Below are 17,419 nucleotides of genomic sequence, written 5' to 3' on the forward strand. Positions count from 1 at the left end.
GAGTTCGAAGCCAGCCTGGTCTACAGAGTGAGTCCAGAACAGCCAAGGCTAACACAGAGACCCTATCTCAAAAAACAAGAACAAACAAACAAAAAAGATTTTCTTTTCCATCTTTTCAGAGAACTGGGGTAAGGTCTTTTTGTTTTTCGTGTTTTTGTTTTTGAAACAGGGTTTCTCTGTGTAGCCTTGGCCTGGAACACTCACACACACACTCTCTCTCTCTCCTTTTTTTTTTTCCCCTTTATTTTTTTGCTTTTTCTTTTTTCGGGACAGGGTTTCTCTGTGTAGCCTTGACTGTCCGGGACTTTGTAGACCAGACTGGCTTCGAACTCAACAGCAATCCACCTGCCTCTGCCTCCCAAGTGCTGGAATTAAAGGCAGATGCCACCACCGCCTGGCTATGGAGCTCTCTTTGTAGACCAGGCTGGCCTCAAAGTCACAGAAATCCACCTGCCTCTTCCTCCCGAGTGCTGGGATTACAGGCGTGTGCCACCACTAACTCCAGCAATCTGCTCTAATCTCCTGGCTCCTTCTAATTATCTGGCTTGTTCGGTCTTCACCCAAGCTCTCTCTCTGCACCCTATCTCCCTGTTACTGTCCCAGTAAAACTGTCTCTTCTCTCATTCTCTGTGTTGTTCTCTTAAGTAGCTTCCCTTTCCTCTCTTTTCCCCTGAGAGTTGGGCAAATCCTAGCCTGTCAAAATTCTCTGATTTGTCACTTTCTTTTTCTGCCACTCAATTAAACATCACTTTCAAACATGGGTTCTTCTACAAACTAACTTTACCTTCGTTTGGGATTAAAGGCATGCGCCATCACACCTGGACCTAAGCTTTTCTTTACTTGAAACTTGCTCTATACCAGGCTGGCCTTGAACTCTGCTTGCCTCTGTCCCCTGGATTAAAGGCGTGTTTGTATTCCAGCCAATCATACAGACCTAGGTCTTTGGGTGTGATCTCTTGCCAGAACAGCCATGCTCTGATTTAAAATTCTTCTACATTCTTGTATATAGCTCAAACTGGTCTCAAATGCATGATCTTTTTGTTTTTTCCCTTGTGAGTCTTGCATACAGGTATTTCATATCATGCCACCCTCTCCTCTTAACTTTATACTTGCAAATAGAAGCGCTAAATTAAGACTCAAGACCCTCTGACCTGTAAAATGGTCTCAGAGTAGAGTGGCAACTTGATTGTCCCCTGGGAGTCATGGTTGGTCTGACGACTTGCTTGAATTGTTCTGCCTTTGGATTAGACCTCTTCCTGTTGAGGTTGGATAAGTAAAAGTAGTGCCTGAGACCTGTGGGAGCTGCACAGAGAGCACTGCACATCCGAAGCCTGTGTGCTCTGATACATAGGTCGATGTATGCATGCCGTGGTACTTCATGCAAGGTTGAGGCCTTGGCCTAGAAGGCCTTTTTGTCTTCGGGTGCTCTTTTTTTTCTTTTTAATTTTTAAAAAAAATTATCTTTATTTTATGTGCATTGGTGTTTTGGCTGCATGTATGTCTATTTGAGACCATCAGATCTTGGACTTACAGCTTACAGCTGTGAGCTGCCATGTGGATGCTGGGATTTGAACCTGGGTCCTCTGGAAGAGCAGTCAGTGAGTATCCTTAGCTGCTGAGCCATCTCTCCAGCCCATTCTCTGGTACTCTTAAGGCTTGGAAAATATCCAGCTCTTCTGCCAGGCCACTGTCCTGGCTAAAGTGAGGAATGTATAGAAGGCCTGTCCTGCATGAATCTGTGTGCCTTATGGTTCTAGTGCTGTGAGGAGACACCATGATCACTGTAACCACCCCCATCCCCCAAACAAAACAACAAAACAGGGCTTCTCTGTATAACAGAGCCCTGGCTGTCCTGGACTCACTCTGTAGACCGGGCACCTGCCTTTGCCCCCCCTGGGATTGAAGGCATGTGCCACCACGCCCAGCCTGAGCACATCGACTCTTATAAAGGAAACATTTGATTGGGGCTGGCTTATAGTTTAGAGGTTTAGTCCATTGTTGTCATCAAGGGAAGCCTGGTGGCAAGCGGGCAGACATGGTGCAGAGAGGGAGCTGAGGGGTTCACACCTGGCTCTGCAGGCAGTGGGAGGAGGTTTGGCTTGTGCTTCTGAAACCTCAAAGCCTACCCGCCAGCGAAGCACTAGCTCCAGCAAGGCCACACCCATTTCATTCAGACCTCCCCACTGGGGATCTTTATTTTCTGGCCATATCTCCGTTGATTCAGTGAATCTAGTCCTAGGCAAAGGCTTTTTCCTTCTCAGTCCTGTGGTCCTAAGGCTTTCCTATAGCCATGAGTGTGCTGCTAGGATAGTGAGTAAGTCCTTAGCTTCTAGTTATAGGAAGTGTCTGCCTGTACAGCTGCCTTTGCTCCACTCTATCTTTTCTGTGCTATTTCCAAACTAATGAAGCTGCTGCATTTGCCCCCCTCTTGAGGCATGGCTAGGTAATGCTCAGTTCATGGAGATCCAGGCTGTTTGAATGTTAGCCAAGACTATCTCCCTGCTGGTATCGTCTTCCTCAGTAGGTGAGCAGATCCTGCAGGAGCTTTCTTTTGTGAGGCTTTGCTAACACACTCTGCAAGCTCTCCTGAGCACTAGCTCAGACGGTGTTGGATCTGTGGTATTGGACCTGTGCGCTAGAGGAACCTAGACTGCCGTGCAGTTGTCTGATCCCTGAGGTCGCACCAAGTAGCCAAACCTAGAGTACTTAGCAGATAGGCAGGACGGGGCCCCCAGAGTTCAGGCCCTGAGATCAGGCGTGAGCCTCCAGGAGGCGCTACAAGAGCATCTTGGTTTCATCACAGAAGGGAAGGCCCAATGTGCCCCAGACCATGGCTCCTGCAGAATCCCACCAAAGCGTGGGCCCTTTGTGTTTGTACAGAATGTCTCCCTTTTTCTGCCTTGCCAGCTTTAGTCAGCATAGTGATATCCACCTCAGGCTTGGTCTGTATGCAGTGGAGCATCTCATCTGGCTTGGCTGTGAGGCTGCTTGCCCTCCTAGGTAGCACAAGCCCTCACATATAGCAGGGCAGTTCTGCCACTGTTGAGTAGGCTGAGACAGGGTTTCTCTGTGTAGCCTTGGCTGTCCTAGACCAGGCTAGCCTAGAACTCACAGCGATCCGCCTGCCTCTGCCTCCTGGGATTAAAGGCCTGCGCCACCATGCCGGCTTCCTTGGGCTATTTTCAGCAAGACTGGCCTGTGTGCTTATAGGACATCAGATCTTTGGGGGCTGTTTGGGAATGGATATGGTATCTCAAGACTAAAGTTACATTTTGTTCCTTCCAGGCAGTCATCATTAGCTCTCGGAAGCTGAGTAGAGGCTTGTTCTGTCCTAGATGCCAGTGCCAGAGGCTTCCCTCTACCCCCATACTACAGATCTCGGGTCACTGCGGCCTCCTGGGCCACTGCTGTTCTTTTCCATGATTTCTTCTTACTCGTCTCAGCCTGCTCAGTAGGCCCTTCCTTAGAGCAGTCAGTCACCTCTTGTAAGCAGCTTGAATTTTTATTTTTTATTTTATTTTTTGGCATTTCAAGACAGAGATTTGTTAGGGTTATTTTTTTAAAACTGTGGTTGGGGCTGCAGAGTGGCTCAGAGGTTAAGAGCACTGTTCTCCCAAAGGTCCTGAGTTCAGTTCCCAGCAACCACATGATGGCTCACAACCACCTATAATGAGAACTGATGCCCTCTTCTGGCATGCAGGCATACTACAGGCAAAACGCTGTATACTTATTAAATCTTAAAAACAAACAAACAAACAACCTGTTTGTTTCTCCCCATAACCTGGCTATCACACCAATGATTGAGACTCTGTTCTATTTAAACAAGCTTCACAGCCAAATAACTGAGCAGTTATCACTGCATTCTTAACCTTCTAAGCCTATCTGGCTTACTCCCAGCTTACATCTCGCAGCCTTCACTGTTCGAGCTCTCTCTCCTGATGTCTCCTGGACTTCTTCATGGCTACGTCCCCTACTTTTCCTCCTCCCCTGGCTGGCAGGAAGTCCAGCCCTATTCTCTCCCCTACTAGCAAGTGTCTGTAAGCTGCTTTATTGGCATAGCAGGGGACAATTGGGGAGCAGTGTTTACACAACATTGAGACAGGAAATTCTTAGAACAAGGATTGCAACCATATATAAGGGATACAGAAATCAGGTTTGAATTACACAGTTGTTTTTTTTTTTTTGTACATGTGTCAGAAAGTGAGTGTCAGGAACCAGCTCTCTCTGCTCTCCATTGTGAGGTGAGATTAAGCAGTGGCTGAGGGACCTGTGTGGAATTCTTTATAGATTTCAATTGCTATCTGGAGCAGAGAGGTGGTTTAATTTAATTTAATTTTATTTTTCTGTCATTGGGAGTGATGTTGGTAGCTGTTGTTTTTAACAAAATCTCAAATGTTCAATTTTACTGATAAAGACTCAGGAGTCAGATGCTGGCAAGAAAGCACCCAGCTGGCCTTGTTCCTCAGCCATCGTCCCAGAAGGAAAATGGAGTCTTCTTCTCCACACTGTCTCAAAAACTCTCAACCTGAATGTTGTTCCCTTCTGTTTTCTGCGTCTCTCTGTCCTCCTGACTTCCTCTTACTCTCTGGTTTTTTTCCCTATGTCCACTTCTTGTCAGCTGGTTGCTTGCTCTGTCTGTTGACCTGTGGTTGACTTTATTTAATCCTGCTTTGGAGTAAAGGTGTGTGCTAATGCTGAGCCACACCACAACTAGAAACAGGTTTTCCCATAAACAACACAATCTCTAGGTTCACAGTGTGATCAAATGTCCTGCAACAGGTAGCATTGAAATTCCATTCCTCTTTCTGCTCTTCTTACCAGAATTATTCTAAGGAAAACTTTCTTATATCAAAATCTAGCTACTCTATTTTTCAGTAAATGCTTGATTCATTAGGTTTATTTATTGTTTCTAGAATCACAAGCTTCTCTCCAGCATTCCTTAGTGGCAACTAATGAGATTTATTTACTTAAGATTTAAGATTGGCTGGATAGCTGGGCATGGTGGCGCATACCTTTAATCCCAGCACTTGGGAGGCAGAGGCAGGCAGATCTCTGAGTTCAAGGCCAGCCTGGTCTACAAAGTCAGTTCCAGGACAGCTAGGACTACACAGAGAAACCCAGTCTCATAAGCAAACAAACAAACAAACAAAAAATTTAAGATTTACTTTTGCTCAGTGCTAGGTATTGAATCCAGGATCTCATGTGTACTAGTCAAGTACTTTGCTTCTTAATTTTTAACATTTAAAATTTTTTTTTAAAGAGGCAGTGTCTCGATTTGGCAGGTTATAACACCAATCCTCTTGCTCAGTTTAATCTAGAAATCTTCCTGTCTCAGCATTCCAAGTAGCTAGGTCTATGGGTGTTCATCACTGTACTGGCTCTTGTTCTTTCTTTGGCACTGGTCACGAACTCCTGGATTTTAATGCATTTCACATTTTGAGCATGCTGCAGTGAATGGGTAGGTGCTAGCGGTGTTGAGTCCAAGGCATCATGCATGCCACGCAAATTCTTCACCCATGGTCTACATTGCAGCTCTTTAAGTCGTGGTCTCTTTCATCCACAGTTCAACTCACGTTTAAGTTACCTACATTCAGCCACAACATGAAAACTAACACAAAGTTGTAGAAATAATCAAGATATGGGGACACATCCCAGCCTGTGAAAGGTAGAGGCAGGAGGGTCAGGAATTCTCTAGAGATAACCTGAAGGGATATGAGGGCCTGAGTGTGTGTTTAAGGGGGCAGTGAGCTCACACATCCAGAGATCTGCAGGCCGCAGAAATAGGTCATTCACAAGTCACACGATATTCTGGGAATTATGGTGAAACTTCTGCCCTGCTGACAAGAACTGGGTTGCTTCTGTGGAGCGTCCAGCCTACCTGTCACGCTGGCGGCCAACCACGTGTCACTGTCCTAGTTATCTAATGATGGAACATATGCTCACACACACAGGTTCTGACATGCTACAGAGAATCCCATCATTGCTCTGTAGGAGTCGCTTCTAGAGTTTGCTTATGACTTTTTCTTCTTCTTTAAAATTTTAGGTTTTTTAAAAAAGGATTTATTTATTTATTATGCATACAGTATTCTGCCTGCACGTAATACCTGCAGGCCAGAAGAGGGCACCAGATCTCGTTATAGATGGTTGTGAACCATCATGTGGTTTCTGGGAATTGAACTCAGGACCTTTGGAAGAGCAGCCAGGGCTCTTAACTTCTGACCCATCTCTCCAGCACCCCCCTCCTTTTTTTTTTTTTTTAATTTATTTTTTTTGAGACACATTTTCTCTGTGTGGCCTTGGCTGTTCTGGAACTTGCTTTGTAGACCAGGCTGCCCTCTAAAGTGCAGACATCTACTTGCCTCTGCCTACAGAATGCTGAGATTAAAGAAGTGCGCCACCACTGCCTGACATAAAGTCTTACATATTCTTCAGGAAAAACATAATCTGGAGGGTTTTGTTTCTTGTTTTTCTTATTTTTTGTTTTTTTGACAGTGGTCATTTAAAAAATATTTTTAGTAAACCATATGTGGGTTTTAGGTTTGATGTCTTTTTGTTTTTTTTGTTTTTTTTTTTTTTTTTTTTTGGCTTTTTTTTTTTTTTTTTTTTGTTTGTTTGTTTGTTTGTTTTTTGAGACAGGGTTTACCTGTGTATCCCTGGCTGTTCTGGACTTACTTTATAGATCGGGGTGGCCTGAAACTCATAGACATCCACCTGCCTCTGCCTCCCAAGTTCTGGGAAGGTGTGTGCTACTGAGCCTGGTTTTTGTTTTTTGTTGAGGGTTTTTTATTTTTCCAGACAGGGTTTCTCTGTGTAGCTTTGGCTGTAAATTATATGACTGTTCCTTTCTTTCTGGTACACCAAAATGCTTCCTGTCTGGCTTTATATCTGCCCTACATCAAAGGACCCACAAAATGGGCATGTTTGTAGCCTTGTTCATCACCATTGCGGGAGGGTGAGCATCTTACCCACCTGGCAGTGTCCTCCTAACACTTGTCATTTGGCCTTTCCCAGCCCTTGAGCATGTTCCAAACTCTGTTCGATTGTGGAAAGCAGCTGTTGAGCTCGAAGAGCCTGAAGATGCTAGAATCATGCTGAGCCGAGCGGTGGAATGCTGTCCCACCAGTGTAGAGGTGAGTCCAGTGCCTGGGGTTGCGGTGTGTGTGCTGCTTACTTAGGTACGAAGGCCAGAGAATGGTATTCCACAATAGCTGCCATGTGAGGGAACAGACGGTGTCAGTTGTCGTGGTACAGGTAACAGTGCAGTGCACGTGGTGGGTGTGAAGTACAAGTGATGGGCGCACAGTGCATGTGGTAGCCGAGCAAAACAAACTGCATTGTGCTCATCCCTGATACCTATAGAAAACTCTTGGGAACTGTACTCTGGTGTGCGCGTGCACACACACACACACTCTCTCTCTCTTTCTCCCTCCCTCCCTCCTTCTCTCCCTCCCTCCCTCTCTCTCTCTCTCTCTCTCTCTCTTTCTTTCTCCCTCCCTCCCTCCCTCCTTCTCTCCCTCCCGCCCCCCCCCCCTCTCTCTCTGCACACTTTAGGGATGGAATGTTGCAGTCAGTAACATTGAGGCATGGGCATCCCAGAGGGCTAAACATCACTATACAACTCTCTGTGAACCCACCCTCCTCACTCTCTGCCCTAGCACCTGCTGTCAAGTCTGGCACTTGCACATTTAACCAGTACTAGAACTTTTTTTTCTTTTTTACCTTTTTTAAAGACAGGTATAGCCTTGGCTGTCCTGGACTCACTTTTTAGACCAGGCTGGCCTTGAACTCCCAGAGATCTGCCTGCCTCTGCCTCCCAAGGGCTGGGATTATAGGCATGTACCACTACACCTGGCTGTAGTGCTTATAACTTTTGATCAAGAGTCCTATCAACTTTTTGTGCTAACCAATGTCAGAAGCATAACTGAACAGCTGATGTAGTGAAAAGCTCTCCTACGACTCATTAAGGTTCTGTTTATGCTTGAGAGCTTTCAGAAAGCATTTTGTAGAAGTGCTGTGGGTCAGCCGGACGTGGTGGCACACGCCTGTAATCCCAACACTTGGGAGGCAGAGGCAGGCAGATCGCTGTGAGTTCAAGGCCAGCCTGGTCTACAAAGTGAGTCCAGGACAGCCAAGGCTAACACAGAGAGACCTTGTCTCGAAAAACAAAACAAAAAAAGAAGTGTGTGGGTCATTGAGACTGGCTTGTCATCCAGCTAGAAGATACCACCTGGTGCCACCAGCATTCAACATACTTCTCCCCGTCCCCCCTTTTTTTCTATTTTTTTTGTGTAGCTTTGGCTTGCTTTGGCAAGGCTGGAAACTTATGAAAATGCTCGCAAAGTCTTAAATAAAGCACGTGAGAACATTCCTACAGACCGGCACATCTGGATCACAGCTGCCAAGCTTGAGGAGGCCAATGGGAACACTCAGATGGTGGAGAAGATCATTGACCGAGCTATCACCTCCCTGCGGGCTAACGGTGTGGAGATCAATCGGGAGCAGTGGATCCAGGTGAGCTGTGGCTCAAGGCTCTGTTCTGAATGCAGACTTAGTTAAGCGGGGTGTTGCACACACGCAGCAGTGCTCAGGAAGCTAAAGCAGGACTGTTGCAAGTTTAAGGCTACATAGCAGGATTATGTTTTGAGTAGATAAATACATTTTTTCTTTCAATTTTATTTTTTGTATATGGGTGTTTGACTGCATATATATCTGTGCTCAGAAGAGACACTAGAGTTAAGATAGTTGTGAACTGCCATGTGGGTGCTAGGAATTGAACCCACATCCTCTACAAGAGCAGCCAATGCTCTTAACCACTGTGTCATCTCTCCCTGCTCTACAGATGCTTTTTGGGTGTTGAGGTCTCACATAAGACACACAGCAGTACTGGAGAGTTCCCACACTGCTAGAAGAAACAGGCTCATTGTGACTTTGTTCCATACGCTGTCGTGTTTTTGTTTGTTTGTTTTTGAGACAAGGTTTCTCTGTGTAGCCTTGGCTGTCTTGGACTCACTTGATAGACCAGGCTGGCCTTGAACTCACAGACATCCACCTGCCTCTGCCTCCCCAAGTGCTGTGACTACAGGCGTATGCCATTGCGCCTGGCTTCGTGTGCTGTCACTTTTGACAGACCCAGTACTTTGCGTTGTCTCGGGGTGAGTACAGTCATGGCTGGCTGGCGTGCTTGTGCTAGTTGTCTTAGAGTTACCGTTGCTGTGGTAAGACACCGTGACCTTTAGCTGTGGGTTCTCCACCTGTGCCCAGTTCCCAAAATAATGGCTCTGAGACATTATTTATGAATAAATGCCTAGGCCATAAGCTTTAGCTTGTTCTCAGACTAGCTCATAACTTAATTTACCCATTTATTCTATTCTATGAGTGCCACGTGGCTGGTGACCTATCCTCAGTTTCCTGTGTCCTTAGAGTCTGGGACCAAATCTCCCGCCTTTGACTCTATCCCAGAGTTCATCTGTTTCTCCTGGAACTCCCACCTCCTGTTTCCTGCTTCAGCTAATGGGCCATCAGCTTCCCCCTGCCTCCCACCCCCCCAGACAGGGTCTCTCTGTGTAGCCTTGGCTGTCCTAGACCTGCTTTGTAGACCAGGCTGGCTTCGAACTCACAGAGATCTACCTGCCTCTGCCTTCCTGAGTGCTGGGATTACAGATGTGTGCCACCATTCAAAGTAGTGTTTCTAATAGCTGTGTTTTCTCTTCTACCTTGAAGATTTTCTATAACTTTATATGTGTAGATCTGCTGCCTTTTTAAGCTTTTTGTGTGTGTGTGTCTAGAAAAAAATTTTTGTTTTTTCCAGACAGGGTTTATCTGTATAGCTCCATCTGTCCTGGAACTCACTCTGTATCCCAGGCTGGCCTCTGTGTGTATGTGTGTGTGTGTATGTGTGTGCCTTCACACACACCTTTGGAGACCAAGAAAAGTTTTTTCACCAGGCATGGTGGTTTAGGCCATTTTACTCTACAGGGTAGCCAGGGCTATCTACTAAGACCTTTCTTTTTATTAATTTGCCTGCCTTCCCCCCTTTCTTCCTTCTTTCAACAAAAGTGTGTGTGTGTGTGTGTGTGTGTGTGTGAGAGAGAGAGAGAGAGAGAGAGAGAGAGAGAGAGAGAGAGAGAGAGAGAGAAGTGTGTGGTTGTCAGCTTTTACCTTTGACCTTGGTACGGTCTTATTGTTTGCCTCTACACTGTGTACATTAGGACAGCTGACCTGTGAACTTCGTTTTATATATATAATTTACTTTTAATTTATGTGCATTGGTGTGAGGGTGTCAGACCCCTTAGAACTGGAGTTACAGACAGTTGTGAGCTGCTGTGTGGGTGCTGGGAATTGAACCCAGGTCCTTTGGAAGAGTAGACAGTGCTCTTAACCACTGAGCTGTCTCTTCAACCCCCACCTGTGAACTTCTTGAAAAGTCTCCACTCTCTGCCTCCTCTCTGGGTGTAGTAGTATTAAGATTACAGATATATTTGCTAGATATAAAATCCTAGGGTGGGGGGCTAGAGAGATGGCTCAGAGGTTAAGAGCACTGGCTGCTCTTCTAAAGGTCCTGAGTTCAATTCCCAGCAACCACATGGTGGCTCACAACCATCTACAATGAGATCTGATGCCCTCTTCTTGCATGCAGGCTAAACACTATATATATAATAAATAAATAAATGAATCTTTAAAAATAAATAAATAAAATCCTAGGGTGATGCTTTTTTCTTCTATCACTTCAAATATGCTCGAACCACTGCCTTCTCACATCTGTATTGTCCTGTGCGTACTATTATCTTTAATGTAGATTTACATATCTATCTGGCAGGCTGGTCAGTGGTGGTGCACAACTTTAATCCCAGCACTTGGCAGTCAGAGGCAGGTGGATCTCTACAGAGCAAGTTCCAGTACAGTCAGGGCTATACAGTGAGACCTTGTCTCAGAAAACAAAAACAAAAATCTGGCAAGGGTGTTACTGTATAGCCCTGGCTGGCCTTGAATAACACCCAGTCTCACTGCCTCAGCCTCCTAAGTGCTGGGGCTGCAGCTATGTGCCACTGAACCTCTGGCAGTTGTTTTGTTTTTCATAATTGGTTTTTCATTTGGGGTTGTTTGTTTATTTTGCTTTGTTTTTTTTTTTTTTTTTTTTTTTTTTTTTTTGGTTTTTCGAGACAGGGTTTCTCTGTGTAGCCTTGGCCATCATGGACTCGCTTTGTAGACCAGGCTGGCCTCGAACTCACAGCGATCCGCCTGCCTCTGCCTCCCGAGTGCTGGGATTAAAGGCGTGTGCCACCACACCCGGCTTTTTTGCTTTGTTTTTTATTTTAAAATTTTTTTATTATTTTATCTGTATTAACTGTCTGTGCATCATATACCTGTCCAGTTATGGGCTTCCAAGTGGGTGCTGGAAATTGAACCTGGGTACTCTGCAAGAACAGCCAGTGCTTAACCACTGGGCCATCTTTCCAGCCCCCCTTCATCATTATTAGTGTTAGGTTTATTTCTTTGCCTTGTGTGTGTTGAGACACTGTCTCATGCAGCGTTGGCTGACCTGAAACTCACTGTGTAGACTCAAACTCATAGCTCTACCTGCCTCTGCTCTCAAGTGTTGGAATTAAAGAGATGTGCCCAGCATCATCATTTATTTTAGTGATATACCTTGGTATATTGTTTCTTTTTTATTTGCTTGTTTGTTTGTTTTTTTCTTTCAACATAGAGTTTGTAGCCCTGTGTAGCCTTGGCTGTCCTGGAACTTACACTGTAGACCAGGCTGGCCTCAAACTCCCAGAGATCCTCCTGCCTGCCTCTGCCTACTGATTCTGGGATTAAAGGTGTGCATCACCACTGTGCCCAGTGGTATATTCTTTTTTAATTTTATTTTTTTTTATTTTACAATTCAGCTTTATTTTTAATAATTTATTTTCATTTCATGTGCATTGGTGTTTTGCCTGTATATATATCTGTGTGAAGGTATAAGATGCCTGGGAACTAGAGTTACAGACAGTTGTGAGCTGCTATGTGGGTGCTAGGAGTTGAACCCAGGTCTTAGTGTTGAGCCATCTCTCCAGTCTTCAGCTTGGAATTTGTGTGTGTGTGTGTGTCTGTGTGTGTGTGTGTCTGTGTATGTCAGAGATTTGCCTGCCTCTGCCTCTGGAATGCTGAGATTAAAGGTGTGAGCTGTCATGCCCGGCCGTGCTCAGTGTTTTAAGTGGTTGCTTGAAGAGAATTTGAACTCAGGTCCTCACACTTGTGCAGTGAGCACACTGACCTTCTGTGCCGTCTCCCCAGACCTTCATTAGATTTCTCTGGAAAATTTTCATCCACTGTATGTTCAGATACCACCTCTCCTGTTAAAGATAGGTATTTTACTATGAATTTAAAATTAGTGTTTCTTTGTAAATTACATTTATTTGTAATTAAATGTGTGCCCTCAGTACACATGTGAAAGTCAGAAGACAGCTTGTGGGAGTTGGGTCTCTGCTTCCACCATGTGAGGCCTGAGGATTGAGCTCATGTTCTCAGCTTGTGGCATGTGTCTTTACCCACTGAGCCATTTCACCAGTTTTAATTTTGACAGTTTATTAAATTACACTTAATATTACTAATATAATATTACACTTACGGTTATACTTATACATTATTATATAGCTCATTTTACGTTGCTTATCTGTCATGTGTAAGGGCCCTGAGTTGAATCTTCAGTATTACACTGCACAGGAAATTCTATGAAGTTAATTTTTTAATTAAAACTCTAAAAATGCTTTATTAATTAATTTAGAAAATTTATATAGTATATTATCCTATGCATAGAACATAATTAAACTTGTTCAAAATAGACAAATATTTTTCAAAACATTCATGAAATTATGTATTCATTCTTCAATATGTATACATTTAGGGGCGGGTAGGTATGAACTCTTTAAGTAGATCACCAGTGTCATAGGAACTAGCCCCAAGTGGTGGCGCATGCCTTTAATCCCAGCACGTGGGAGGCAGAGGCAGGTGGATCTCTGAGTTCAAGGTCAGTCTGGTCTACAGAGTGAGTTCTAGGACAGCAAGGGCAATACAAAAACCCTGCCTCAGAAAACAAAACAAAAAAATAAAAATAAAACATGAATAAACCCCAAAAATTGCTTCAAAATTTCTCTAAAACTTAAAAGTTAGAACTATCATATGACCTTGGTATTCCATTCCCTGACCTACAAAAATTCATCATTTTTTTCCCTTGTGAAATATGTGATTATTTAGTTTACATTAATATTATTTTTCAGAATATTTGGTATGATGGTACAATATAGGGCATTGCTAACAGTTTTCTTTTTCTGTTTTTTTAAACATTTTTTATTTTTTATATATACATTTATATACACATATATACAATAAATTATATATAGCAAAAAAAACCATATATATATGTGTGTATATACATATATTTATATAAATATTACATTCTTAGTGTTTTGGTTATTTGTATTTGGCAGCCTTGAAAACATCTTTCCTATCTTGGTGCATCTATAATTCTGAATGTATTTGTGGGGGTTTTTTTGTTTTGTTTTATGTTTGTGTGTGTGTGTGTGTATGTGTGTGTTTCCCAAGACAGGGTTTCTCTGTGTAGCCTTGGCTATCCTAAACTCATTTTGTAGACCAGGCTGGCCTCGAATTTACAGGGATCCGCCTGCCTCTGCCTCCTGAGTGCTGGAATTAAAGGCGTGCACCACCATGCCCGGCTTATAATTCTGAGTGTAAATCAATCTCCATCACATCTAAAAATATGGAATGCTTCACGAATTTGCATGTCATCCTACACAGGGGCCATGCTCATCTTCTCTGTATCTGTCCAATTTTAGTATATGTGCTGCCAAAGCGAGCATAAAATTCATCTTTTTTATATGTTTGATGTTGGGCCTTACGTATGTTGGGAAAGTATTCTACCACTGAGGTATGTCCCCAAAGAATATAGCTGAGCCCTATATGAAACTATGTAAAATAACTCAAAAGGAATCACAGAACTAAATATAAAAGCTATAAGATAAAGCTTTAGAGATCATAGGACTTAGATTTTTGTTTTTAAAGACAGCATCTATGTAGCCCAGGCCAGTCTGGAACTTGCCATGTAGCCCAGGCTGGCCTGGAACGTAAGATCCTTCTGCCTCAGTCTCCTGGGTAGTAAGACTATTGTCATTTCATTGCTGCTATGCATGCGTAGCTTGGGTTAAATTTTTCAGTACATCTGTGATGGATGAGCCTTGAAATAGTCTTAAGTGAAAAGCAGTTGTTTGTCTGCTTGTGAGACAGGATCTCATAATGTAGTCCTGGCTAGCCTGGGATTTGCTCTGTCTACCAATCAGTTCTTTAATGCAGAGATCTGCTTCCTGAGTGCCAGCATTAAAAATCTGCACCACTGTGCACAGCTGCAAAATTTTATATGATTTCATTGGTATAAATTTTCCAGCCAGGTGTGGCTGTGTTACAGCACTTGGGAGACGCAGAAGGATATCTGTTCGAGGCCAGCCTGATCTACAGACTGAGTCCAGAACAGCAAGGGCTACACAGAAACCCTGTCTTGAAAAGCTAAAACAAACAAACAAACCACAGGTAAATTAGAAAAGGAGCCAGGCATAGTGGCACACGCCTTAAACCTCAGCACTTAGGAGGCAGAGGCCAGCCGGAAGACATCCTGGTCTATAGAGCTAGTTCCAGGACAGCCAGAGCCTCACAGAGGAACCCAGTCTCAGAAAGAACAGCCAAACAAAAAACTGTAGAGAAAAAAATTACTCAGATGTTATAGAAAGGAAATCAATGGCTAATAATTTTTTTAAAAGATTTATTTATTGCTGGAGAAATGGCTCAGAAGTTAAGAGCACTGCTTGCTCTTTCAAAGGTCACGAGTTCAATTCCCAGCAACCACATGGTGGCTCACAATGATCTATAATGAGATCTGGTGCCCTCTTCTGGTGTGCATAATAAATAAATAACTTTTTAAAAAATTATTTAGAGGGCTGTGAGCCATCATATGGTTGCTGGGAATGGAACTTAGGACCTCTGGAAAAGCAGCTAGTGTTCGGCTGATAATTTTTTAAATGTTTATCATGTATGCATGTGTGGGTATCTTAGTTTCTTTTCTGTTGCTAATTCCATGACCAAGACAACTTAGAGAAGGAAGTGTTTAATTGCCCCTTACAGTTCCAGGGGAATAGGAGCCCGTGTCCATCGCAGTGAGAGCGTGGTAGTAGGCACAGCACAGAAGGGGGCAGCTGAGAGCTCATGTCCCACTCTACCAACTGGAAACAGTGAGAGCACACTGCACAGGAGGCTTTTGAAACCTCAGGCTTGCCTCTAGTGACACCTTTTCCAGAAGACCGTGCCTCCTGGTGCTTCCCAGTCAGCCATCAGCTGGGGACTAGGTTGTCAGATAGATGAGCCCGCGGGGCCGTTCTCATTTAACCACTATAGTGGGTGTGTGCACGTGACTGCGGGCTCCCACAGCAGCCAAACATTAGGTCTCCTGAACCTGCGGTTCTAGGTGGCTGTCAAGCAGCCTGATGTTGTTGCTGGGAATTGAACTTGGGTCCTCTGGAAGAGCAGTACATGCTCTTAACCACTGATTTTAGTTCTTGTCCCACTGAGTGGTCTTGGCATGCTTACCGAGAATCAGTTGATGATGGATGTTGAAGATGTGTTTGTGAACTCTGCTCTGTTCCATTGGCCTACGTGGTTCTTTAGGAATGTGAGGCCTGTATTCATTCATTATTTTCTAGTGTTTGGGGACAAGCCAGGTTCCCGTGCATACTATGCAAGCATTCTACCATCGAGCTACACCTCTATCCTTTGCTTAGTTTTTTTTCTTTTTCATGTACTATAATATGTGATATGTGCATGTGTGTGGATACACACACCTTGTGGGCACTTGTGGAGAATAACAGAATATTTTCCTCTATTGCTCTCCACATTGAATTCTTTTTTTTCAGGCTCTCTTGTCTTAGTTCCTTTTTTTTCTGCTGTGACAAAGTACCATGACCAAGGCAACTTATAGAAGAAAGCTTTTAGTGGAGGCTTAGCTTCAGAGGATACGTCCATAACCATCATGGTGGGAGCATGGCAGCAGGTAGGCAGGCAGCTGTGGAGCTAAGAGCTTATATCTGATCCACAAGCTTGAGGCAGAGAGCAGGCTGACTGGGAATGACATAGGCTCCCCCCAGTGACACACCTCCTCCAACAAGGCCACACCTCTGAATCCTTCCCAAACAGTTTCGCTGACTGGGGGCCAACCATTTGCTTATGAGCCTTTGGGGCCTCCTCATTCAAATCAGCACACTGCTGCTCTGGAGCTAGACCGGCTGGCCAGAGCCCCTGAGTTACAAGTGCTTGCTGTAAGCCCAGCCTTTCCTGTGGGCGCTGGGCCACGCTCAGCCTTTCCTGTGGGTGCTGGGGCCCACGCTCAGGCTCTCCTGTGGGTGCTGGGCCCACGCTCAGCCTTTCCTGTGGGTGCTGGGGCCCACGCTCAGGCTCTCCTGTGGGTGCTGGGGCCCACGCTCAGCCTTTCCTGTGGGTACTGGGGCCCACGCTCAGGCTCTCCTGTGGGTGCTGGGCCCACGCTCAGGCTCTCCTGTGGGTGCTGGGCCCACGCTCAGGCTCTCCTGTGGGTGCTGGGGTCCACGCTCAGCCTTTTCTGTGGGTGCTGGGGCCCACGCTCAGCCTTTCCTGTGGGTGCTGGGGCCCACGCTCAGGCTCTCCTGTGGGTGCTGAGCCCACGATCAGGCTCTCCTGTGGGTGCTGGGCCCACGTTCAGCCTTTTCTGTGGGTGCTGGGGCCCACGCTCAGCCTTTCCTGTGGGTGCTGGGCCCACGCTCAGGCTCTCCTGTGGGTGCTGGGCCCACGCTCAGGCTCTCCTGTGGGTGCTGGGCCCACGCTCAGGCTCTCCTGTGGGTGCTGGGCCCATGCTCAGCCTTTCCTGTGGGTGCTGGGGCCCACGCTCAGGCTCTCCTGTGGGTGCTAGGCCACACTCAGGCTCTCCTGTGGGTGCTGGGCCCACGCTCAGGCTCTCCTGTGGGTGCTAGGCCACACTCAGGCTCTCCTGTGGGTGCTGGGCCACGCTCAGGCTCTCCTGTGGGTGCTGGGCCCACACTCAGGCTCTCCTGTGGGTGCTGGGCCCACGCTCAGCCTTTCCTGTGGGTGCTGGGCCACGCTCAGGCTCTCCTGTGGGTGCTGGGCCCACGCTCAGGCTCTCCTGTGGGTGCTGGGCCACGCTCAGGCTCTCCTTGCGCAGCAAGCATTGCACTTGCTAAGCCATTTCCCCTTCCCCCCTCTTTTGTGTTTTAAAGACCTTGTAATGGATCCTGTCTGACCTTGAGCTCTTGATTCCCTCCCTCCCCTCTGTCCTCCTCCTGGTAGGACTTATAGGTATATACCACCATCACACACTGCTCCTTAT

At 45.5% G+C, this 17,419-nt stretch overlaps 1 protein-coding gene and 1 non-coding gene across 2 annotated transcripts in view; one reads left to right on the forward strand and one right to left on the reverse strand.

Annotated features, from left to right (window-relative positions):
• Prpf6 (pre-mRNA processing factor 6) overlaps nucleotides 1-17,419 on the forward strand; it is a 59,090-nt gene that overhangs the window by 18,965 nt on the left and 22,706 nt on the right. Inside the window, exons 10-11 of the mRNA XM_051144044.1 lie at nucleotides 7,012-7,130; nucleotides 8,293-8,511. Coding sequence (XP_051000001.1) covers nucleotides 7,012-7,130; nucleotides 8,293-8,511 — 338 coding nt within the window. The remainder of the gene's footprint in view (nucleotides 1-7,011; nucleotides 7,131-8,292; nucleotides 8,512-17,419) is intronic.
• Nucleotides 13,754-13,859, reverse strand: LOC127188757 (U6 spliceosomal RNA). Its single transcript, XR_007830601.1, has one exon. It is a non-coding gene; the product is annotated as a U6 spliceosomal RNA (small nuclear RNA).

The sequence above is a fragment of the Acomys russatus genome, chromosome 4 (genome assembly GCF_903995435.1).
Source record: "Acomys russatus chromosome 4, mAcoRus1.1, whole genome shotgun sequence".
In the NCBI taxonomy this organism is placed as follows: domain Eukaryota; kingdom Metazoa; phylum Chordata; class Mammalia; order Rodentia; family Muridae; genus Acomys; species Acomys russatus.